This window comes from Lupinus angustifolius, chromosome LG10, assembly GCF_001865875.1.
Source record: "Lupinus angustifolius cultivar Tanjil chromosome LG10, LupAngTanjil_v1.0, whole genome shotgun sequence".
Taxonomy (NCBI): Eukaryota; Viridiplantae; Streptophyta; class Magnoliopsida; order Fabales; family Fabaceae; genus Lupinus; species Lupinus angustifolius.
In genome coordinates, this window is record NC_032018.1 from 1,501,446 (window position 1) to 1,525,145 (window position 23,700).

At 33.1% G+C, this 23,700-nt stretch overlaps 6 protein-coding genes and 1 long non-coding RNA gene across 18 annotated transcripts in view; 3 read left to right on the forward strand and 4 right to left on the reverse strand.

Moving 5' to 3' along the window:
- On the reverse strand, window positions 1-14,602 carry LOC109357972. 3 transcript variants are annotated; one of them, XR_002108904.1, is made up of 5 exons: window positions 14,406-14,602; window positions 12,392-13,541; window positions 11,849-12,064; window positions 4,872-4,881; window positions 1-13 (listed from the first exon to the last, which is right to left on the reverse strand). XR_002108904.1 is itself a non-coding variant. In XM_019602042.1 (3 exons), exons 2-3 carry the CDS (start codon window positions 13,444-13,446, stop codon window positions 11,917-11,919), a joined length of 1,203 nt encoding a protein of 400 aa, XP_019457587.1. In that variant the 5' UTR covers window positions 13,447-13,559; window positions 14,406-14,556; the 3' UTR covers window positions 11,612-11,916. The 3 variants fall into 3 exon arrangements, 1 of the variants encoding a protein (XP_019457587.1); XR_002108903.1 differs by having other exon boundaries at window positions 12,392-13,559; XM_019602042.1 differs by lacking the exons at window positions 1-13; window positions 4,872-4,881 and having other exon boundaries at window positions 11,612-12,064; window positions 12,392-13,559; window positions 14,406-14,556.
- On the forward strand, window positions 822-6,331 carry LOC109357967 (probable sulfate transporter 3.4). The gene is made up of 13 exons (XM_019602029.1): window positions 822-1,119; window positions 2,060-2,108; window positions 2,213-2,420; window positions 2,912-3,083; window positions 4,115-4,180; window positions 4,278-4,391; window positions 4,484-4,600; window positions 4,713-4,839; window positions 4,938-5,224; window positions 5,314-5,504; window positions 5,622-5,707; window positions 5,785-5,861; window positions 5,937-6,331. Exons 1-13 carry the CDS (start codon window positions 871-873, stop codon window positions 6,078-6,080), a joined length of 1,887 nt encoding a protein of 628 aa, XP_019457574.1. The 5' UTR covers window positions 822-870; the 3' UTR covers window positions 6,081-6,331.
- LOC109357965 (MAR-binding filament-like protein 1-1) lies at window positions 7,021-10,618 on the reverse strand. Of its 2 annotated transcripts, none has more exons than XM_019602022.1 (4): window positions 10,314-10,618; window positions 9,581-9,630; window positions 9,329-9,469; window positions 7,021-8,936 (listed from the first exon to the last, which is right to left on the reverse strand). In XM_019602022.1, exons 1-4 carry the CDS (start codon window positions 10,561-10,563, stop codon window positions 7,227-7,229), a joined length of 2,151 nt encoding a protein of 716 aa, XP_019457567.1. In that variant the 5' UTR covers window positions 10,564-10,618; the 3' UTR covers window positions 7,021-7,226. The 2 variants fall into 2 exon arrangements, with proteins under 2 accessions (XP_019457567.1, XP_019457568.1); XM_019602023.1 differs by having other exon boundaries at window positions 9,584-9,630; window positions 10,314-10,617.
- Window positions 11,561-23,700, reverse strand: part of LOC109357981 — a 20,555-nt gene continuing 8,415 nt past the window's right edge. The window contains exon 3 of the long non-coding RNA XR_002108906.1: window positions 11,561-11,850. This is a non-coding gene — a long non-coding RNA (uncharacterized LOC109357981). The remainder of the gene's footprint in view (window positions 11,851-23,700) is intronic.
- LOC109357971 (trihelix transcription factor ASIL2-like) lies at window positions 15,626-17,579 on the forward strand. Of its 5 annotated transcripts, none has more exons than XM_019602041.1 (2): window positions 15,626-16,980; window positions 17,227-17,579. In XM_019602041.1, exons 1-2 carry the CDS (start codon window positions 16,128-16,130, stop codon window positions 17,382-17,384), a joined length of 1,011 nt encoding a protein of 336 aa, XP_019457586.1. In that variant the 5' UTR covers window positions 15,626-16,127; the 3' UTR covers window positions 17,385-17,579. The 5 variants fall into 5 exon arrangements, with proteins under 5 accessions (XP_019457586.1, XP_019457585.1, XP_019457582.1 ...); XM_019602040.1 differs by having other exon boundaries at window positions 15,628-17,000; window positions 17,049-17,579; XM_019602037.1 differs by having other exon boundaries at window positions 15,629-16,467; window positions 16,498-17,579.
- LOC109357979 (heat shock 70 kDa protein 15-like) lies at window positions 18,177-19,564 on the reverse strand. Its single transcript, XM_019602051.1, has 4 exons — window positions 19,391-19,564; window positions 19,003-19,152; window positions 18,785-18,915; window positions 18,177-18,630 (listed from the first exon to the last, which is right to left on the reverse strand). Exons 2-4 carry the CDS (start codon window positions 19,051-19,053, stop codon window positions 18,411-18,413), a joined length of 402 nt encoding a protein of 133 aa, XP_019457596.1. The 5' UTR covers window positions 19,054-19,152; window positions 19,391-19,564; the 3' UTR covers window positions 18,177-18,410.
- On the forward strand, window positions 21,240-23,191 carry LOC109357969 (trihelix transcription factor ASIL2-like). 5 transcript variants are annotated; one of them, XM_019602035.1, is made up of 2 exons: window positions 21,240-22,592; window positions 22,839-23,191. In XM_019602035.1, exons 1-2 carry the CDS (start codon window positions 21,740-21,742, stop codon window positions 22,994-22,996), a joined length of 1,011 nt encoding a protein of 336 aa, XP_019457580.1. In that variant the 5' UTR covers window positions 21,240-21,739; the 3' UTR covers window positions 22,997-23,191. The 5 variants fall into 5 exon arrangements, with proteins under 5 accessions (XP_019457580.1, XP_019457579.1, XP_019457577.1 ...); XM_019602034.1 differs by having other exon boundaries at window positions 21,243-22,612; window positions 22,661-23,191; XM_019602032.1 differs by having other exon boundaries at window positions 21,244-22,079; window positions 22,110-23,191.

Here is a 23,700-nt window from a genome sequence, read left to right on the forward strand (position 1 = left end):
GAATATAAAATTACTCTTAGTAAATCTATCACATTAGGAATTTATTAATCATCAGATGCACACATTGGAACTGACAGAATGCATTTGTGTAGATGAACTGACTCAGTGACACCCAATAAATTGAGTAGATAAGGTCATCAAATGCACTAAATTATATAAATATTTCAAATTTAAAATCATATCTTAATAAGGGTCAACAAAATAAAGTGACTAAAGTGCCTCTAGGTGGGGCAATAAACAACGCCAGGTGACATGTTTCTTTTGGATTGCAATGGGTTTATCGGAAAAACACTATGAAAATATATGCAAGTAAAGAAAATTAATAAAATATTTATAATAAATTAAAATTTTAATTATAATTAAGAGAAAGATATATGTACTGACATATTTATATAGAAAAAATTAATAAAATCTTTAATATTAAATTAAAATTTTAATTAAATATATACAAGTGAACATGTCTTCCAATATAATGTGTTGAATAAGTCTTGACACAAGCTTTCTCTTCTACTTAAAATTTAATATTAAATGATAACATAAAAAATATAAACACATTTATCTCTAAATATAATGTATTGTATACGAGAGTATGAGATTTGACATGTCTCTTTAGCCAAGTAACCTAAAACTCATAAATATGGGTACATTAAATACTCTAGAAAAAACGAGTGGGTCTATGGTCAATTCAATAATAGTTATTACATTATGAAAAAAAAGCATCTTTTGAAATTTTACGTCATTTATTTATTTTAGAAGGAATTCTATTAAAGTTTTTTCCTTCACTATATAAATTGGCATAATGAACATTGAACAACAATAGAATGGAACATAGTGATTAAAGCTAGCAACAACACAACACAAGAGTGAGCAATGGAAATCCACAAGGTTGAGTTACCACCACAGAGAACCACACTCCACAAACTAAAACAAAGACTCTCTGAAATTTTCTTCCCAGATGATCCTTTCTACCCTTTTAAGAATCAAACATACTCCACAAAATTCATTTTAGGACTTCAATTCTTATTCCCTATATTCCTGTGGGGCCCTCAGTATAACTTTCGTCTTCTTCGTTCTGATGTTATCTCTGGACTCACCATTGCTAGTCTTGCCATTCCTCAAGTAAGCTCTCTCATACTTTTTTCTTCTGACATTTGATTCTTCTGCATGCAAATGTTAATCTCAAACCGTTCAGAATGTACAAATTTATCATAAGTTTATGTTTCATTGTCCTGGATGTACTTTAAATTGTCATAGCCAAATTTTGTTTTTTTGTCAGCGTGTCACAGTTAGGTGTTTGGTTAGTTTGACAAAATTAGCTTCTAGACTTCTCATTCAATGGAGAGATAAGTGCTATGAACAAGGGAAAGAAAAACAATATACATGGACATTTAGATTACGTTTTTATCCTTAAAATACAAAAGAAAAAATCACTTCTCACTCCATTACTTGAGAAGAGTCTCACTCGCGGTTGGGAGTTGGTGAGTTGAGATCCTCTCCATTCACTTAAAACAAGAGAAAAATATAATATGATTTGATATTTTTACTCTTAAAATATAAGGATATAACAATTTTACTTCTATATATAAGTGCAAAAGTGTTCATTTATCTCTCAATTAATGAAGAGAATCTTAACTCTTCTCCATTTGTATGCCACTTTTTATGTCCTCAAGAAAAAAATCATAAAAACAAAAATTAATATTTTAATATTTTTTATGAGTTTGATTAGCTGGGATATGATAACAGAATTTTCTTGGAACAAATGATTTTGTTCTATTCAAAGGTTGTAGTTGTCAAGGTACTTGATTAATAAAATTGATAATAATCATTCATTAAATTGATCAATAATCATAATTGTGATATGAAAAATGGTATGATAAAAACAAAAACAGTGAGATTAACTTTTGCTTCATTGTTTTTAAAAAAATAATACTATTTCAACGTCTCTCTGTATCTATGTATATAAAAATATCATTATATGCATGTATTAAGCTATGTATAACATCCATATTCATATAAATTCTACATGGTTTAAACTTTGAACTTGATTATTTCTTTGCAGGGTATCAGTTATGCGAAGCTTGCAAATTTGCCACCGATTATTGGATTATGTTAGTTTTTTTTTTAAATTCTTCATGACATTTAATTATTGTAAATATGGAGTTTTTCTTCTTTCATTCTCATATAAGTATATGGTATGAATTATGTGATGCAGATTCAAGTTTTGTGCCACCATTGATATATTCCGTGCTTGGGAGTTCTAAACATCTTGGTGTTGGTCCAGTTTCAATTGCATCTATGGTTATGGGGTCAATGTTAAGTGAAACAGTTTCTTTCACTCAACACCCAACTCTCTATCTCAAAATGGCTTTCACTGCCACTTTCTTCTCTGGTTTATTCCAAGCCTCTCTTGGTATATTTAGGTACGATTTAATACGTATACACTGACAATGTAAATGTTTTTATAATATCAGCAAATCATCCACCATTGATTTATTACCCAACATTGAATGATGTGCTGACAGTGTAAAAAACTTTTTTCTATTTCATGTGCCCATAATGGTGAAGTTTTTATTAAAAGTTGATATACTCAATAGCATGCATAAAAGGTAATTTTTTATTAAAAAGTTGATATACTCTGTAGCAGAGATAAAAGGTAAACTTTTTATTAAAATGTTGATATACTTCATAGCATGGATAAAATGTAAAGTTTTTATGTAAAGTTGATAAGTAAAATAAAGAATTCATCAAATATCAATGTACTGTGTACACGATGAGCACAATTGAATAATTAAAGTTGATTTCTTTTCATTAAATAATTATTTTAATAAAATTAAAAAATTAAGCACTTTTGTGGTTACCTAAAAGGGTATTTTTATTGATTGGTTATAACCTTGAATTAATTTCCATTCAGGTTAGGATTTATAATTGATTTTCTATCAAAGGCAACACTGATAGGTTTCATGGCCGGTGCTGCTATCATAGTATCACTACAGCAGCTGAAATCATTACTTGGAATAGTGCACTTTACCAACAAAATGCAAATAATTCCTGTGTTCATCTCTGTTTTCAAGCAAAGACGTGAGGTTTATACATCATCAGCACTAAAACTTATTTTTATTTTACTTTTGGTATATTTATTTGGATTCAAATATTAAAATAATTATTTTATTTTTTTATAAATAAAATGTTCCGTTTAGAAGGTTGTAAATTAAATTTTGATTTGGTTTTGGTTTTATCGTAGTTTTATACAATTAGAAAATTCAATCAATTAGAGGGGGCTTTCCTATCATTTTATATGAGAATTTTTTATATCCACTATTTATTTATATTATTTTTATCGGTTAGTGTACCGACAATTGTAAAAAAACTTCTCCAATTTGATATGTATATTAAACTCTTTTACATTACTGTTGTATAAAAAACTCAGTTAGGCCCAACTGGTTACTTGTTTGTATAAAAAATATATACTATTTTATAATATAAAAAACACTATTTTATTAAAAATACGAATTTAAAATGTTTTTAAAATATATATCAAGTTTTAGATTATGTTAAGAAAGAGGGTGTGATGAATTAGGGAGTAGATTCTAAATAATATTTTAATGCATATTTTCTACCACAAGACCCTTTCAAACATTCTTTTTCATGTATTTGGTTTGGCTCCCCTACATAAATCCATGACTCTGTAAATGTGTAATAATTGTTACACGTTTAAAAAAAAGTACCATGAACATAAAAAATAGAGTAAATACCATTTTAATCCTTCATATTTTTTGATCTTATCAGTTTAGTCATTAAAAAAGAACATACCTAAAATTGTCCCAAAAATTTCAAATGAGGTCAAATTAGTCATTTTAGCATGTTTTACACCACTTGGCAGGACTAATTTGACCTCAAAAGGAATTTGACACACATTTGACATTTTTGGCACCATTTTAGGTTGTTTCTTTTTAAAAAAAACTAAACTGATTAGGTCAAAAAATATGAATGACTAAAATGTGTACTACTTAAACTAAGGACCCCTTTTAAATGAAAAAAGTATTTGTCTTTGTGATACAAGTGTAAACTTATGTATATATATGTTGACTAAAATATTTGAGTAACTTTTGTGCAGTGGTCATGGCAAACCGTTGTACTGGGATTCTGCTTATTGGTTTTTCTGCTGACAACAAGATACATTGTAAATTTCTCTATTCTTGCATGAACTATACATATATCCATGCTAGCTATAGCTAATGATGTACTAAGATATGAAAAATTCTGAATCATTGCAACAGAGCTTAAAGAAACCAAAACTGTTCTGGGTTTCAGCAGCTGCACCATTAACATCGGTTATTCTGTCAACCATTTTAGTCTTCCTTCTCAGAAACAAGACTAATGCAATAGCAATTGTAAGAAAACATACTTGAACATTTTGCTTCTGAACACAAAGAGGCTGCATAAATATAAGTTCTTTTATTATAACTATTTCTGTCTTCGGCAGATTGGGGAGTTACCTAAGGGCATTAATCCGCCATCATCAAAGTTGTTATACTTCAATGGTCCTTTCTTGACTCTTGCTATCAAAACCGGCCTTGTCACCGGGATCTTATCTCTCACTGTAAGTTGATTATAAAAAAAAACTAGTAAAATGTTTAGGGACTTGAATATATCCTATTGTGCCACTTTATTCGACTGTCACTCTTATTCGGCCAAATTTTGTTATGTCTCAGGAAGGAATTGCAGTAGGCAGAACATTTGGAGCACTTCAAAACTACCAGGTTGATGGAAACAAAGAAATGATAGCTCTTGGCGTTATGAACATAGCTGGCTCTTGTTCTTCATGCTTTGTCACAACAGGTAATGGTCCTTCGCCCATTTGACCATATGACAATTAGTTATCTAAGAAACATTGAGAAAATATCCATTCAAATTAAAAAATATGTGTATACTTGCAGGATCCTTTTCGAGATCGGCTGTTAACTATAACGCTGGGGCACAGACAACAGTTTCAAATATAGTCATGGCTGCAGCTGTTCTAGTGACTCTTCTGTTTCTCATGCCTCTATTCCGTTATACACCTAATGCTGTCTTAGGAGCCATTATCATCACGGCTGTGATTGGGCTAATAGATTATCAAGCTGCGTTTAAATTGTGGAAGGTTGACAAACTTGATTGCCTGGCGTGTATGTGTTCTTTTTTCGGGGTTTTGTTCATTTCAGTTCCTGTAGGCCTTAGTGTCGCGGTAAGCCGATAATTACATAGCTAAAAATACATTGTATTATAGTGCATATGTGATTAATAGCGTCTGACCTGGCCAACCAAAATCTGCAGGTTGGAATATCAGTCTTCAAGATCCTGCTTCATGTGTCTAGACCAAACACTTTGGTTTTGGGAAATATACCAGGAACAAACATATTCCATAATGTTAACCAATACAAAGAAGCTTTAAGAATTCCTTCATTTCTCATTTTGAGGATTGAATCTCCAATGTATTTTGCTAATTCAACTTACCTTCAAGAAAGGTTAGTTAAAGAGATTATCTATGATGTTAATTAATTGAGTCAAATATATTGCAAAAATCTATCAGAAGCATGCATTGAATCCATGATTGCATATGATGAGAGCTTCTCTTGCTACAGGATACTGAGATTTGTTCGAGAAGAGGAAGAACATATAATAGCAAACAATGGAAGTCCATTAAAGTGCATAATTTTAGACATGACAGGTACATATTTCAATGACTTTACAACATAAGTTACAAATAGTTTGGGAGCATTATTACATGATTATTGTTTTTCTCAGCTGTCACAGCCATAGACACAAGTGGAATTGACACTTTATGTGAACTTAGAAAGATGCTGGAGAAAAGATTACTTAAGGTACAGGAAATAATTGTAATATTTCAGTAGGCCTAAAACATAAGAACTCATCAAAGTTTTCTTTTCTAATTACAGCTTGTGTTAGCAAATCCTGTTGGAAATGTGATGGAAAAGTTACACCAGTCAAAAATTTTGGATAACTTTGGATTGAAGGGAGTCTATCTCACAGTGGGAGAAGCTGTGACTGACATTTCATCATCTTGGAAAGCTCAACCCTGATTCAACAAATGAGTTATAGGAAACCATCAAACTCTACAGAAGTTTGTTTCTTATCTCAGGTTGATGGCCGCCGTAACCGTGTTACTCTTATATTTCCTGTTACTTCATCAATTTTGTCTACTGTTAAAAGGGAAAGGGGGAAAGAACTTGGTTGTTGTAAGAGGGAAGAGCTTCAAGAGTTTTTTGAGACTCTATTCCTGTAGAAAATTTAGGTGAACCAAAAGAATGGAACTTTTAAAACAATAACAATGTAAAAATAGACTTTTACTCCTTTAGACAAATTTTTTTGGTGAAGACTCCTTTTGACAACTTAACAGTTACAAAATTGTGCCCATGTTTCTTAAGTGGCCTATATACTGTTCAAATTCACAATTAACAAGTTACAAGAATCTTGAGTCTTGACAAGAAGTAAAACTTGTAGTGAAACTGTAAAACTTTCAATGAAACTATGCATATAAATTTTCCTTTTGAACATAACACCATTAAAACTCAGGGCATATAAATTTTCAAGATTTTAACAGACACAAGAACTCAGAAAAGGGTAAGAAGAATAGAAGCTCCATACTAAATGGATCACCTTAGGCAACAAGACTTTTTTTTACTTATTAGATCACATGAATAACCAGCTAGAGGCAAAATATAAAACTGACTATTTTGCAATAGATGATTATGTACACATAATCCCAACATTTTATTATAAAAAAAAGTACCCTGTCATGGAGGTGATGATAAATGAAGAGAAGGTAGAGTAACCAAAATTTGTTTTTTTTTTACCATTTTGTGTGGCATGCTTCCACTTTTTGTTCTTTAAAATAATAATTTAGGGTTGAATAATGTTTGATACAGAACATATCATTATCATCTAGAGGCTCACCACATTGAGGATACACAATCATTATATAACCGTGCAGAAATAAACAAAATGGTAAAAAAATATAAATACAGGAAGTTGAAAACTTCATAGATTCTATCAATTTTGAGAAAGGTAAGAACTGCATAGTTTCATTTGTACAAATTCTATTGCATTGTGAAAATGGTTGCAATTGCATTTCAAAGACAGAGAATAAAGTGGCACACCAAGGCCTTTCTAATAATTTATTACAGAATATCATTTCTCCTAATAGGATTTTTCTTTTACAAAACCTGCTATTGAGGGTTAGCATTTCTTTTTTTGCTGCTCTTCCGTGCACTTACAGTGACCTTTCTTTCACCTTCATCTTTCTGCACCTGCTCATTATTAATAGCAACTTTTGAAGATTTTATCCGACTCCTCAAGCGCAGTATCTCGCCCTTGGCAGAAGCCAATTCCTCTTCCAATTTCTTCCCTCTGTTCTCTAAATTGCCTCTCTCTCTGCCAATTCTCGTGATGAGGTTATGAGCGTCTTCCATGTTTTCCTGAGCCACTTTGCATGCATTTCTTTGTTCTATAAGGGAGTTATAAAGCATCAGTTTCTCATTTTCAAGGCTAGAAATGATAGAATTAGAACTCTCTAGTTCACCAGAAAGGATGAATGCATTTCTGTTCATTTCATCTAGTGATTTTGTAGCCTCCTCCAGGTCAATTTCAAGAGATCTTTTGGCCTCATTGTCTTCTGAAAGTTGCGTCTCCAAAGTTTGTACGTCTTTGGTCAAAGAAGCAACTAATTCTTTTTCTTTCTTCAGATCCTCAGCTGTGACTTCAGCCTTTTTGTAGATAACAATTAATTCTCTTTGTAAACTATCACGGTTTTCGCAAGCAGCTGTCAGTTCATTAGACATACTTCGCAGCTCAGCTTCTGCTTCCTTCAAATTTTCCTTTGCTGTCGCAAGGTCGGTGGTGAGCATTTCTGCACTATGCTTTGCATCATCAAGGCTACTCTGAAGTGACTCTCTAACTTCAGTGAGCTCAGATGAAAGCTTAGAGACCTCAAGCTCAAGCTCTTTCTGTAATTTGTTTGACTCATTTAGTTGTTTTTCCAATTCAGCAGATTCGTTTCTCGATATACCAAGATTCTCCTCTGTGATTTGGAGTTCATACATCAAATTATTCGCTTTGTTAGTTTCATTCTCTAAAGACTCCATTAAAATTTCTCTTTCTTGGGCTAAATCAGCAGTGATGGATTGGTTTCTGCTTGCTTCATTTAGGACAAGTACAAGCTGATCCTTTAGCTCACAAAGCTCTTCTTCTCTTTCCATTAAAACCTTGGCATCCAAAGCAGCCTTCTTTTCAGACGTCAACTCTAGGTCATTGTATTCCTTCTTCAAGACATCATATTTAATCCTAGAGTCATTGTTTTCAAGATTTAAGTAACTTACTCTTGAATTTAGTTCCTCCACCAAGGAATCTTTTGCTTTTATTTCCTCTTGGCTTTTCAGTAGTTCATCTGTCAACCCTTGAATCTGCAAATGAACATTGGACAAGTCATCCTTGGTTTGCTCGTAGGCAGAATTCAAATTCCTCAGTTCCAACTCTTTTTCGTCAAGGGCTGAATTTATATTTTGGACAACGTCTTCTTTGTCCTTGATGTCCGAGCTCAGCACAACAATTCTTTTCTGTAAAATTCCGATAGAAACGATACTGTCTTTCAACTTGTTTTCAAGGCCCTTCTTGTCTGCACCGGTCTCTGAAAGCTCAATTTCAAGACTATCGATTTGAAGTTTCATCTCCTCAATCAAACTTTTCTCGCTTTTTAGCTCCTCTCCGAAACGAGCAATGGTACTGTTTGCAGAATTTAGTTGTTTTGTCAAAGCTTGCTGCTCTTCCCTTGCCTTTCCAAGTAGTTTGGCCCGTTCCTCCTGCTCATTCAGTAACTTTGATTCATAGTTTCTCTTCAAGGAAACCATCAGCTCTTTCTTTTCCTTCAGTTTGCTGCTCATCTATGCACATTTACCAGAAAAATATGTGGCTTAAAATTAATAAACACACACGCTAAAAATTGATTAAATAATAACAACAACAAAGCTTTTTCCTACTGGATGGGGTCAACAACATGAAAAACATCACGATATTCTATCTTAGTTCTTCTTAATGGTTTTTGAATATAGTTGTTCTTAAATTATAATCTTAGAAAAGAAAAAAAACTATTTAAAATTAACATAGTTCGAAAGAGATCAATGATTCTTGTCTCTTAAATACCAGGAGAAAAGGAAGAACTCTCCCTCGTTTGCTTTTTTTCATCGTATGAGTTTGTTTAGAAGAGAGACATTCCTCAAGCGCCAAGACATGTTCTATCAGTTTCCAAGAATCACAAGAGTGCATATAAGCTTACAGTTTCAATCGTTGCAAGAGCAGCGGACTTTTCTTTCTGAGAAAATGCATAGAAAGCGCCCACCACACCAGAAGAAAGTATTCCGATTCCATCCAGGAGAGACGGAAAGGAATTTGATGGCCTGTCCATTTCAGGCGATGTCTGTCCATAGAAGCCACGCATTTTAGAATACATCGAACATCCGGAGGACAAATTAGATAACCAACAATTTAATTATTCAACATTTGTATATGAACTTAAGAGCAACCAAACCTCCTCCACTTTCTGGTTATCCTGTGGTGTCTTCTTCACCTCACTTTCTTCTGAAAGGAGAATGAATAATTACACAAGTTACTACAGAAGACTGTAATGCTTTACTAACAATTTTTTATTTAAAAATAAAGGTAATAAATCCTAGTCCAGTAATGTAATGAAACAAATTAGCCATTCATTTTAAATTAACAAATCAGTCTAGTAATGTTTTTTTCTTCTACTAAAAATAAAAAAAACCAATCTGATAAATATTTTGGTTTCCCACAGGTTTCCTCTCATCGGAGACAATCATGTCCGAGCCGAGAACATTATGTGAGGCTAACTCTCCAGCAGGTATTTTTTCCATCCACATGACTCGAATCCGAAAACTTGCTTAAGGGGAATCAAACATATACCACTTGAACCAACACCCGTTGGTCCAATCTGATAAATTAATACAACAACATTTTAAATAACATTTTAATCATGCCTAATATGTCAACTCATCCGACACAACATTTTAATCTCTACTACACCGAGCAACACTTCGGTATCATACAACATTCCGAATTTCTCATAAACTTGAGTGATACTTTTCGATCGCAAATAACACTTGAAAATTGAAATACCCCATCATTCCAAATCCAATGGTTTAGACATCCATAAATCCCAATATCTCTCTACCCATTTAAATCCTGAAATGGAAAATAAATAAAGGAATGAAAATGGGGATAAAAAGAAGGTTTGAACTTACTTGGGGTAGCGAGGGATGGTTGAAAAGGTGGGAATGGAAAAAATGCAATACCCATGAAGAGAAATGATCTCTTAGTATTGCAGAAAGCTCCATGTCGTTGATTTTGATGTGAGCGCAAAGAGGATGAAGTTATAGAAGTTCGGAAGTTAGTCTTGAAGTTTAGATTAGTATGAGTATGTTGAAATTCACACAGAGGAAGAGAGTGAAGGAAGCAAGAACTACCTTTCCCCACTGATACAAATCCCATCATATCTTATGTTGTTTCTCTCTCTGCTTCTAATGAAATTGATAATATATGCTTAAGTAATTTACTCTCACATTAGGGACCAAAACATATTATTAAGTCCCAAACTTTGGTAAAATTAAATAAAAGTATCAAATATTGATATGATTTATGGTAGTATAAAGTATGAGTTTAAAATTTATACACCGTCAGTATAAAGTTTTTTACACTCTCGACACATAGTGAAAACTAATCATTTTTATATGCATACAAGACAATAGTGAAAACTATCCACCTATTTATCAATTGTGTAGATCTTGTTCTTTCAAACATCTATTACTTAGGGACAAATTATTTGTCTTAAAAAGAAACAATTTGAGAAGTATTTTATGTGAAGTTATGAATGATTAATATAAAAAAGTAATGAACAAGGAAAGTATTATCTTGTGACAAAATCATACTTATAGGTGGGTTGGAGAATTTGTAAACTGAGTTTTAGAATGATTTATCCTTTGTCATTAAATTTTGTTTCAATAAAAAGACACTAAGAAGTTGAAAGCCAAAAAATGTCAATAGCATCCATGCAATGCTGCAATTTCAATTTCTCCTTGACCATGAACTCAAGGATTCACTGTAAGGCCTCTCTTCCTAACTTCAATGTGAAATTTTACAAGATAGGATGATCAAGATCTTCATAAGAACTAAGAAAACTTATGCATACACATTAGTGGAATTTATTTTAGTTATTAGGCTATGAATTAGGCCTCATCCTTTCAAAAAGAGGTATTGTTTCCAAAATTCCATTGCCATGTCGAGTACTTGCATACTATAAATAGTCTATAGTCAAGATCACGGAGAGTTGGGTCCTGGCTCAAGATGAAAGCTGGCGGCATGCCTTACACATGCAAGTCGGACGGGAAGTGGTGTTTCCCGTGGCGGACAGGTGAGTAACGCAGAAGAACCTGCCCTTGGGAGTGAACAACATCCATTGTTAAAAGAAAATCTAAACGGCTATTATGCAACATGCATCAATCAAAGAGTTTATAAAGTTTAAGCTAAGGAAAAGGATAATATATACAGAAAAGGAAATTGATGAGGGAGGGCCTGTGGCCTCTTTCAACTCATCTATTGAACAATACAATACAATACAATGCACAGAAGAGATAAAACTGTGCCTTTTCTAGTTTTAACTCAACCAACAACCGAACCTTAATCACACACTAGGTGTTGACAACTACAGCCGCAACACTGCACAATTTGCATAGCACACATCCATATTACAAACAGATTCCACATAGGCAAATGTTTGAACATCTTTCACATTTGCAACAATATAATAACTTGGATATTGTCTCTCAAGAAAGTTAACAAAGCATGTTATTAGGACACATGCAGACCAGTGAGGAAGGGATCATGGTAACTTGAGTCAGGAGAGCTCTCTGCTGAGTTAGCATATGTTTTGTCCAATTCCTCATCAGCAAAAATTTCCTCAGATCTACGGTTAAAGCCGCAAAATAATTTTTCACCTCTGCAAGATTTACAAAAAAGTTACAAGTAATGCTTGTGGCTTATTCGATGTAAAAGAGTAAATGATCAATTTAGTCCTCCAAAAATAATAGTGTTACTAATTAGGTCTCCGAAGTTTAGTGTCATCATTTAGCACCTCGACAGATTGAAGGACTTAATTGGCGACTTACGTCCTTAGAATGACCAATGTAATGATGTTCTAAATCATTGAAGGACTTGAGTGGTGATAAAAAACTTTAAAGTACCTACATGGCAACACTAAATTATCTTTGGAGAACTAAATTGAAGGTTTACTCTGGAATAACAAAGTTCGATGTTTGGGGCAAACCTGATTATGCAAATGTCTTCCTCCTTTTCCAATTTCTTATTACAAGAGTAACAAGAGCTCAAAACTTGGTCAGAAGGGTAAAGGGCTGATTCTTCTGAAATTGTAGAAACTTTAGAAGATCCGAAAGCAGGCTCTTCCTTCTTGAGGAACTCAGAAAAGTCACTTTTTTGACATTCCAAAATGCAGTCACCAAAAATATGTGTTCGCTTCGGGTTTGGACCATGAGAAATTATACAAGTATAATCCTCAGAAAGCTCTATATCTCTTGCAGAGAGTGAGCCTATATATCCTTTACTAAAATCAATGGATATTGGAAGTGAACTAGATCTAGTTTTCATAGAATAATCTAGTTGCAAACTTGTGCCTGTCACTGGAGGCAAACTCGTTATTGTAGATGTATTTTGACTATTTTCTACACATAAATCGCGGATTTCCAAATTGGAAGTCTGGTTTGAGTTGATTAATGACGAAGAAGGCCTGCAAGAATCAGGCAAAGAAGTCATAGAACTCATGAAAGCTTCAGATTCCACAATGAGCTCTTTCTTTCTAGAGACATTATCAATGCTTACCACTTCAGATTTGTGATTTTTGGTTGCAGAAGGGAGTGAAACTACGTAGTTTTTCGGCAAGGAACAAGATTTCAAATAAGGTGCAAGAGTTTCATGGTTGTTTGTTGAGAAATTATGGATGCCAGTCTTAACCTGTGGTCTAAAAATAACATTTTTCCCATGAAATTTACCAAGGTTCTCATCATTGTTTTTGGTTTCATTAACAAAGGAACTTATGATGCCAAGGCCTACTTTACTACAATCCCACTGCTTCTTATGCACGGTTTGGAATCGGGATCGAGGGGACTTGACACTAAAAGGGTTGCTAAGGTTTGAGAAGATTTTGCAATCAAGAGGAGATGTAGGGCTCCAAACAGATTCAGAATCTTGTAAAACTTTGGCACCAACCCCGATCCTAGAACCAGAGGTTTGAAAAAATGAGAAGCGTCTCTGTCTTGGGCTTAGTGTATTACAAGGTAAAGAGAAATTGGAAGAAGAATCAGCCATGAGATCACAAATCTTCCAAATACGATGCTTTTCTCTTCAGCATTATCTAGTCTATTCCCATGCTCCTCTTAAAACGATGAAACCATTTTCCCTTTCTGCATCAAATTCAAAAGCTAAAGAAAAACATTTTCTCAATTCCCGGTCAAAAGGAATGATGATCAAAATTCACAACAAAAACTAAACATAGCATCAAAAAAGTGCTTATTCATTTAGCCACACAAAATTCGACATACACACACAGAGATGCCATAAGTGGAAGCAGTAGTAATGGTTGAATGCTTCTTTAGCCAAAATAATCTGCAAATCCATATAAAATTTCTGCAGCTCACGACGGGTATCAGCGCATACCAATTTCCACTTCCAATTAAAGTGATATTTGCTGCACGAAGATGAATAATGGAGTATCCATCTAAACTGTTCATATTTAGGATGTTAAATCTCTTGAGAAATTGAACAATTGATCAGATAAAAGCCTTTCCAAAGACATTATAATAGAATGATTCAACATCAACTTGGAAAACATAAATTTAAGAAAAATAATCGAGCAATTTGGACACTAGCTAATAACAAAAAAGGAAATCAAATAGATCCTTATATTTCTACACAATACAACACACAAACACATAAGAAGTAGAACTCCTAAGAAGAACACCACAATCAGATTATTCATAGTTGCAATTGCAAAAGATCACATTTTTACAACAGAAAATGTATCAAATGCTCAAAAATCAACAGAAAAATCAGCTTATAGAACATAGAGCCCCCAACACAAAATCTAATAGAGCAATCTCACAAAAGGGTCTATGATTATTACCAAAAAAAACAAACTTTCTTTACACATTCTCCAAAATGAGCTCCCAAACCATCCTTAGAAATTCGGAGAATAAAAAAATAAATAATAAATCCAGAATGGTTCAAAACCAAAAACGAAAAGCAGACAAAAATAGTGTAAAACCCACCTAATTTTATTCAATCAGAGAGACCCAAATGCAGAAAACTTGGAGTGAAGAACATCAGCAGCAAAAGACTAAAACTTGCATAAGACATCACTCTTTTTCACATTTTTTTCCTTCCATTTAATCAGATATTTTTATTTTTATATTTTTCTGAAAGTATGTTCTTCTTGCATACATCAAAGTCAAAGAACAGGGAACTACTGAGTCTTACTATGTACTACTCTCTCTTTCTGTCTTTCTCACCCCCTTCTATGATTGAAAGCTCTAAATACGTAGAATACATGTGGCAACGTGTATTCTACAGTATACATCATTTTCATTTATAATATTTATTTGATACAATTCTAAATTATTCACTTCCTAAGAAATTACAATTTCATTTTGATGTACCATGACTTCATGATTTGTGATTGTAAACTTGACTTATATTGGTTCTAGTGCATGAACAATGTTTTTGGGAATTTATTAAATTAAATACAAATAATATATAGAGACTTTAATCAAATAATAGGTTAAAAATTAAAGTATTATAACTAATATCATTTCGCATTATCAACAATATTCTCTTATATTGTATGTAAGAAATTAATTTTTTTGAATTGTATAGTTGTCCATCTTAATTAGTGTGTTCATAAGAATCAAATCATTAACATTTTAATTATCTTTACCTACTATCCAATTAATTTACTCACATTAAATAAAAGTTAAAGTTATTGATACATCAAAATTTTTATCCTCACTCATTTAACTCATCAAGTATTTTAATTTTATTTTGTAAATGTATGATTCACTAAGGAGGGATGAATAAATAATTTAGAGCCACAACAATCACTACATTGTCACTGTACCAAAAAACAAATTCATTGTCAATATATAATTTTCTTTGCCCCATAAAAGAACAAAGAAGTGAGAGAAAATATGAAAATGTCAAAAGATACTTTAAACGACACTAATAAATATATTTGAAAAAGTTTATGCTTATATTTCAATAGATAAGGTATTTTCTTTGACCATTAAACTCATAACATGCATCTTATTTTTCAATCTTTAAAAATGTTGTTTTAAGATGATAATTTATCTCGAAAAAAGAAGAAAATTGAATGACTTCATCACAAATTTTTATAATATTCGATGCTTTCTGGTGTTTAGTGTTTAAGATATAAAGTTGATTAGTTTTTTTAACGTTCCCAATAATAAATAAAAGGAAAATATTAGCACACTCACCAAGCTCACGTTAGCAACAACCATGTTGTATATCTGGAACTCATTATTATGCTTAGCTATTTGCTATTCCATTTTCCCTTTCTTTCTTTCTTTCTCTTCAATTCTGCAATTTTCAGATACCTAATTCCTTTATTTCAGGTAAAAATTAATCTGATCTCAGCTTCTTGTTTCTGCTTATTCATTTATTATTTTGAATTTGGAGCTCAACCCACTTGTATCTATGCTTCAATTAATTTTCACTATTTAATTTTATTCCCACACTTGTCTTCAATTGTTGCAAAATTGCTCCTTTCTGCGTGAATTGATTCAGTAACAAATTTCTATCTAGTTGAAAATATTTGAATATTGGAGGTAGATATTGGGATATAGTGATTACAGTGTCTGTGGAAAATAGGGTTTGATAGTTTTACTTGTAATGATGAGCATTAGAGTTCTTAAAAACTAGCAGACACTTGATTCTGAAGAAAAGATTAGTTTTTTGAAATTTTAATCTGCTTCTGAATGGATGACATTGAAGATGATGATACAAGGTATCCCTCTAACCCATATAGGGTTAGTCACCACCACCAAGGTTATGATTATATGAGTCGTCAGAAACTTCTTATGAATGTTTCTCCATATTCGAAGCCGGTTAAAAATGGATACGGGGAAGATAATAGTAACAATGAGGGTGAAGGTAAGGATGAGGAAGAGGAACCGGAAAAGCGATTAGGAGAGGAAGATGATGTTGATCAAAGTGGCAATATTCAGACTTTTGAAAAGGATGCCGATGACAATGAAGATGAGGAGGAAGATGATGTTGATGCAAATGGGGATGGTGATGAAAATTGTGATGACAATGGTGATGATGGTGGTGGTGGTGGTGAGGAAGATGATGATGATGACGACGATGATAATCAGAAAAGTTATTTCATGGAGATTGATGATGATTTAGAGTGCCAACCAAAAAGGCAAAAGCTGAAGAGTTTGATTTCAGCTTATGAATTTGCGCCACATGTGCCATCACCATCAGCTGTTGCTCCCTCAGCTCTTAAACCATCTTTTGGTGGTAGAAATCCACTTACTGATTGGTCTGAGCATGAAACATTCGTCCTTCTTGCTGTATGGGGTGATCGGTTTCTCCAACATGGAAGGAAGAGTCTTCGATCCGAGGAATGGCAAGAAGTTGCAGAAAAGGTATCAAAAGTTTCCAGTGTTGAAAGGACAGATACTCAGTGTAGAAACCGTCTAGATACACTGAAGAAGAAATACAAAAAGGAGAAGATTAAATTTCCAGAAACGGATGGTGGAAGTAGCAACTGGGTTTACTTTAAAAGGATGGATAAACTAATGTCTTCTCCACCACAAGTAGATCCTTCATGTGGTTTGGACTCAGGAGAGTATGTTTCTACGAACTCTAGAATTTACTCGAATCGTGCAAATGGATTGGATGAAATGAGGGATAGTCTTGGGAATACAGAATCTACTGAAGAAGCTTCAGATGGACCTCATGCAAAGAAAAGAAGAAGAGGAAGGGGTAGCGGAGAAGCTTCTTCATACAGATTACTTGCTGATTCCCTTCATAGATTCAGTAACATATATGAGAAGATTGAAAATGATAGAAGGCAACAGATGGTGGAACTAGAAAAGATGAGAGTGGATATTCAAAAGGAAATAGAAACACAGAGACGAGAGATTTTAGAACGATTGCAGAGCGAGATCTCAAAACTAGAGCAGACGGATGAAGAGAATGATGGTTCTTCCGAAAATGGTATGTGATTTCTTATGCATTACATAGCCCCCATTGTTATGTAACACAAAATGTAGACATTGGATAGCTAGTTGTTGTACCATATAAATTTGAGGCATTTTGCCCCTTATTCAATTTCCTCCTTGTCAGGAATGTTGCATTTCATTGGAATCAAAACTGGTTAAGTCCATCCGTTATCATCTGAATGTTTAAAATTGTGTTCATTGCTCGTTAGTCTCCATTCCTCTGCTTTCTTATAATATCAAATTTATTGCTAGTTTTATGACAACAATCCATTAATGTTTTATTTGCAATATGTGATATAATGTCAATCTGTCCATTCACACTGTTCAAGTTAAAAAACCTTGTTTTCTTTCTTTATTTTTTTTCAAAGATGAAGACTTACATTGAAATAATATGGTTCAAGGTTTAATTCCAAAGTCACTATCATTCAGATCCTTTCAGACTTTAATAATATTTTCAATATTGAATGTATCTGTTTGACCCATTGGTAATGAGGAAGTCTCATTTATCTGACATAAGAAAAGTAAATAAGTCTTAAACCAAAATCTTAAGGTCTCTTTTCTCACCTATAAATTATTTCAATCATCTCCTTATATCTAATATATATTTATTTACAACAAACCAAGGAGCTATCATCTTAAGGCCTGCTCAAGTTGGTTCACCGAAAGTAACAATTTATACTCTCATGTGCGGTTATCAAGTGGGAATAGAACTATTTACCCACTTCCAAATTCCCTTAGAAGTGAGAAATTAAAAACAGTGCTATCTTACACGATAAGTGAAGATAAACAATTTTGTACTGGCAAGTTTAATGATATTGAAGTACTGAATTTAGAAGAAAACAGGCATCTTAATTCCAAATGATCTGAAATAAAAGTAGGTAAAATAATCTTAAAACCTCGAGAAGATCCCAAAAATCTTAGTTATATCTTGCATGACCCAACACCCCAAAAGCTATTTTCCTAGGCACAATTCATATTCTTATACATAAAGGATAAATTCCACTAAATTTCAGAGCAAAATTAACAAAATTATGAAGACCCTGTGTTCTCTGCTTTATTATCAGTCTCCATTGGTTCAGTAGACTCAGTCGGAACCTGATTTCCATTGTTTCCTGCATTCTCATCAGTGCTGCCATTTGCATTTTCTTGAGGTTGCTGCTGCTCCTCATCACTCTGAGGAGGTGGAGTAGCCGGAGGCTTGGTTGGCTTTGGCTTTGGCTTTGGTTTTGTCATAATGGGCTTACAGAACCTAATTAATGCATACAAAAAACTATTAACATGACAATGACCAAACAAAAGGAGAACATGGATAACAAAAAATAATTTTTACCAGAAGTGGGGTTCTTATTCCCCAACTCAATAATCAGAAAAAAAGGAAACTTGTGCATGAATTAGAACAGTACCTATCAACAGCCTCAGCCTTGTTTCTTATATCAGCTGTTAAGAGTACAGGGGTGGCATATTTTGGAAGTGACTCCTGTTGCTGCTTCTTCTCCCTAAGCCAGTTCTCAGCTTCTACACATTCATTCAAGACCTGCAAACATACAAGAAGAAAATTACTTTCAGATTAAATGGCAACCAGAAAATAAACTTTGGGTGAAAAAAGTTGTTGACTACTTACCTTCTCTTTCTCACTGATATCAATGTGATCAAATTTGGGATCATTTGACATTACAGCTTCTCTGTAACTATTTATACAATAGGCAAGTTGATCAACTACTGAACCTCTTTCCGTGGTTTCCTTGTAACGTTGTTCAATTGGATCACCTTGCTGCAATTGTATAAATCTACATTAACACTGCAAAATATAAAACTAACAAGGAAATATCTTACACTTGTGTGACTAACACAGTAAACATAATAAGGCAATGTCACTCTCTATTCACTTCATCTTCATAAAGTCTTATGGTCTGATGGGGATAGGAGTAGAGACTAGGGGGATTTTCTACAACAACCGAGCCTCATATATCGCATCAGGCAGGGATTCTATACTCCCTGAAATTTCTTACCTTCTTGAGTTCTTCAAGTTTGGCAACATATACACCTTTAGTTTCATCTTCACCATCCTCATATAGCCAGTCTTCCACCTCCTGAAGTTTAGCAATAAACTCTTCCCTCTCTTGAGCAATGACAAACTCTTGGTATTTTTCATTAAGCTGAAATGATATCAACAATTTAGTTTGAGCATAACCAAAATATTCTACCTCGAATAATTAGAAAAACAAGACAACACTCACCTAATAACAAAAAAGGAAATCAAATAGATCCTTATATTTCTACACAATACAACACACAAACACATAAGAAGTAGAACTCCTAAGAAGAACACCACAATCAGATTATTCATAGTTGCAATTGCAAAAGATCACATTTTTACAACAGAAAATGTATCAAATGCTCAAAAATCAACAGAAAAATCAGCTTATAGAACATAGAGCCCCCAACACAAAATCTAATAGAGCAATCTCACAAAAGGGTCTATGATTATTACCAAAAAAAACAAACTTTCTTTACACATTCTCCAAAATGAGCTCCCAAACCATCCTTAGAAATTCGGAGAATAAAAAAATAAATAATAAATCCAGAATGGTTCAAAACCAAAAACGAAAAGCAGACAAAAATAGTGTAAAACCCACCTAATTTTATTCAATCAGAGAGACCCAAATGCAGAAAACTTGGAGTGAAGAACATCAGCAGCAAAAGACTAAAACTTGCATAAGACATCACTCTTTTTCACATTTTTTTCCTTCCATTTAATCAGATATTTTTATTTTTATATTTTTCTGAAAGTATGTTCTTCTTGCATACATCAAAGTCAAAGAACAGGGAACTACTGAGTCTTACTATGTACTACTCTCTCTTTCTGTCTTTCTCACCCCCTTCTATGATTGAAAGCTCTAAATACGTAGAATACATGTGGCAACGTGTATTCTACAGTATACATCATTTTCATTTATAATATTTATTTGATACAATTCTAAATTATTCACTTCCTAAGAAATTACAATTTCATTTTGATGTACCATGACTTCATGATTTGTGATTGTAAACTTGACTTATATTGGTTCTAGTGCATGAACAATGTTTTTGGGAATTTATTAAATTAAATACAAATAATATATAGAGACTTTAATCAAATAATAGGTTAAAAATTAAAGTATTATAACTAATATCATTTCGCATTATCAACAATATTCTCTTATATTGTATGTAAGAAATTAATTTTTTTGAATTGTATAGTTGTCCATCTTAATTAGTGTGTTCATAAGAATCAAATCATTAACATTTTAATTATCTTTACCTACTATCCAATTAATTTACTCACATTAAATAAAAGTTAAAGTTATTGATACATCAAAATTTTTATCCTCACTCATTTAACTCATCAAGTATTTTAATTTTATTTTGTAAATGTATGATTCACTAAGGAGGGATGAATAAATAATTTAGAGCCACAACAATCACTACATTGTCACTGTACCAAAAAACAAATTCATTGTCAATATATAATTTTCTTTGCCCCATAAAAGAACAAAGAAGTGAGAGAAAATATGAAAATGTCAAAAGATACTTTAAACGACACTAATAAATATATTTGAAAAAGTTTATGCTTATATTTCAATAGATAAGGTATTTTCTTTGACCATTAAACTCATAACATGCATCTTATTTTTCAATCTTTAAAAATGTTGTTTTAAGATGATAATTTATCTCGAAAAAAGAAGAAAATTGAATGACTTCATCACAAATTTTTATAATATTCGATGCTTTCTGGTGTTTAGTGTTTAAGATATAAAGTTGATTAGTTTTTTTAACGTTCCCAATAATAAATAAAAGGAAAATATTAGCACACTCACCAAGCTCACGTTAGCAACAACCATGTTGTATATCTGGAACTCATTATTATGCTTAGCTATTTGCTATTCCATTTTCCCTTTCTTTCTTTCTTTCTCTTCAATTCTGCAATTTTCAGATACCTAATTCCTTTATTTCAGGTAAAAATTAATCTGATCTCAGCTTCTTGTTTCTGCTTATTCATTTATTATTTTGAATTTGGAGCTCAACCCACTTGTATCTATGCTTCAATTAATTTTCACTATTTAATTTTATTCCCACACTTGTCTTCAATTGTTGCAAAATTGCTCCTTTCTGCGTGAATTGATTCAGTAACAAATTTCTATCTAGTTGAAAATATTTGAATATTGGAGGTAGATATTGGGATATAGTGATTACAGTGTCTGTGGAAAATAGGGTTTGATAGTTTTACTTGTAATGATGAGCATTAGAGTTCTTAAAAACTAGCAGACACTTGATTCTGAAGAAAAGATTAGTTTTTTGAAATTTTAATCTGCTTCTGAATGGATGACATTGAAGATGATGATACAAGGTATCCCTCTAACCCATATAGGGTTAGTCACCACCACCAAGGTTATGATTATATGAGTCGTCAGAAACTTCTTATGAATGTTTCTCCATATTCGAAGCCGGTTAAAAATGGATACGGGGAAGATAATAGTAACAATGAGGGTGAAGGTAAGGATGAGGAAGAGGAACCGGAAAAGCGATTAGGAGAGGAAGATGATGTTGATCAAAGTGGCAATATTCAGACTTTTGAAAAGGATGCCGATGACAATGAAGATGAGGAGGAAGATGATGTTGATGCAAATGGGGATGGTGATGAAAATTGTGATGACAATGGTGATGATGGTGGTGGTGGTGGTGAGGAAGATGATGATGATGACGACGATGATAATCAGAAAAGTTATTTCATGGAGATTGATGATGATTTAGAGTGCCAACCAAAAAGGCAAAAGCTGAAGAGTTTGATTTCAGCTTATGAATTTGCGCCACATGTGCCATCACCATCAGCTGTTGCTCCCTCAGCTCTTAAACCATCTTTTGGTGGTAGAAATCCACTTACTGATTGGTCTGAGCATGAAACATTCGTCCTTCTTGCTGTATGGGGTGATCGGTTTCTCCAACATGGAAGGAAGAGTCTTCGATCCGAGGAATGGCAAGAAGTTGCAGAAAAGGTATCAAAAGTTTCCAGTGTTGAAAGGACAGATACTCAGTGTAGAAACCGTCTAGATACACTGAAGAAGAAATACAAAAAGGAGAAGATTAAATTTCCAGAAACGGATGGTGGAAGTAGCAACTGGGTTTACTTTAAAAGGATGGATAAACTAATGTCTTCTCCACCACAAGTAGATCCTTCATGTGGTTTGGACTCAGGAGAGTATGTTTCTACGAACTCTAGAATTTACTCGAATCGTGCAAATGGATTGGATGAAATGAGGGATAGTCTTGGGAATACAGAATCTACTGAAGAAGCTTCAGATGGACCTCATGCAAAGAAAAGAAGAAGAGGAAGGGGTAGCGGAGAAGCTTCTTCATACAGATTACTTGCTGATTCCCTTCATAGATTCAGTAACATATATGAGAAGATTGAAAATGATAGAAGGCAACAGATGGTGGAACTAGAAAAGATGAGAGTGGATATTCAAAAGGAAATAGAAACACAGAGACGAGAGATTTTAGAACGATTGCAGAGCGAGATCTCAAAACTAGAGCAGACGGATGAAGAGAATGATGGTTCTTCCGAAAATGGTATGTGATTTCTTATGCATTACATAGCCCCCATTGTTATGTAACACAAAATGTAGACATTGGATAGCTAGTTGTTGTACCATATAAATTTGAGGCATTTTGCCCCTTATTCAATTTCCTCCTTGTCAGGAATGTTGCATTTCATTGGAATCAAAACTGGTTAAGTCCATCCGTTATCATCTGAATGTTTAAAATTGTGTTCATTGCTCGTTAGTCTCCATTCCTCTGCTTTCTTATAATATCAAATTTATTGCTAGTTTTATGACAACAATCCATTAATGTTTTATTTGCAATATGTGATATAATGTCAATCTGTCCATTCACACTGTTCAAGTTAAAAAACCTTGTTTTCTTTCTTTATTTTTTTTCAAAGATGAAGACTTACATTGAAATAATATGGTTCAAGGTTTAATTCCAAAGTCACTATCATTCAGATCCTTTCAGACTTTAATAATATTTTCAATATTGAATGTATCTGTTTGACCCATTGGTAATGAGGAAGTCTCATTTATCTGACATAAGAAAAGTAAATAAGTCTTAAACCAAAATCTTAAGGTCTCTTTTCTCACCTATAAATTATTTCAATCATCTCCTTATATCTAATATATATTTATTTACAACAAACCAAGGAGCTATCATCTTAAGGCCTGCTCAAGTTGGTTCACCGAAAGTAACAATTTATACTCTCATGTGCGGTTATCAAGTGGGAATA

Excerpts from the sequence above, each read along its gene's own strand:
- LOC109357972 (XM_019602042.1), bottom strand. The coding sequence starts at position 13,446 with ATGGCTGATTCTTCTTCCAATTTCTCTTTACCTTGTAATACACTAAGC. Across the intron at positions 12,065-12,391 it reads GAAGACATTTGCATAATCAG|AGGTGAAAAATTATTTTGCG; the intron begins GTTTGCCCCAAA and ends TAAATCTTGCAG.
- LOC109357969 (XM_019602031.1), top strand. The coding sequence starts at position 21,740 with ATGGATGACATTGAAGATGATGATACAAGGTATCCCTCTAACCCATAT.
- LOC109357965 (XM_019602022.1), bottom strand. The coding sequence starts at position 10,563 with ATGATGGGATTTGTATCAGTGGGGAAAGGTAGTTCTTGCTTCCTTCAC. Across the intron at positions 9,470-9,580 it reads ATAACCAGAAAGTGGAGGAG|ACATCGCCTGAAATGGACAG; the intron begins GTTTGGTTGCTC and ends TTCTATGGACAG. Across the intron at positions 8,937-9,328 it reads CTCTTGCAACGATTGAAACT|ATGAGCAGCAAACTGAAGGA; the intron begins GTAAGCTTATAT and ends AAATGTGCATAG.
- LOC109357971 (XM_019602036.1), top strand. The coding sequence starts at position 16,128 with ATGGATGACATTGAAGATGATGATACAAGGTATCCCTCTAACCCATAT.
- LOC109357979 (XM_019602051.1), bottom strand. The coding sequence starts at position 19,053 with ATGTCAAATGATCCCAAATTTGATCACATTGATATCAGTGAGAAAGAG. Across the intron at positions 18,916-19,002 it reads ATATCAGTGAGAAAGAGAAG|GTCTTGAATGAATGTGTAGA; the intron begins GTAAGTAGTCAA and ends GTATGTTTGCAG. Across the intron at positions 18,631-18,784 it reads AAGGCTGAGGCTGTTGATAG|GTTCTGTAAGCCCATTATGA; the intron begins GTACTGTTCTAA and ends TGCATTAATTAG.
- LOC109357967 (XM_019602029.1), top strand. The coding sequence starts at position 871 with ATGGAAATCCACAAGGTTGAGTTACCACCACAGAGAACCACACTCCAC. Across the intron at positions 3,084-4,114 it reads TTTTCAAGCAAAGACGTGAG|TGGTCATGGCAAACCGTTGT; the intron begins GTTTATACATCA and ends ACTTTTGTGCAG. Across the intron at positions 4,181-4,277 it reads TGCTGACAACAAGATACATT|AGCTTAAAGAAACCAAAACT; the intron begins GTAAATTTCTCT and ends TCATTGCAACAG.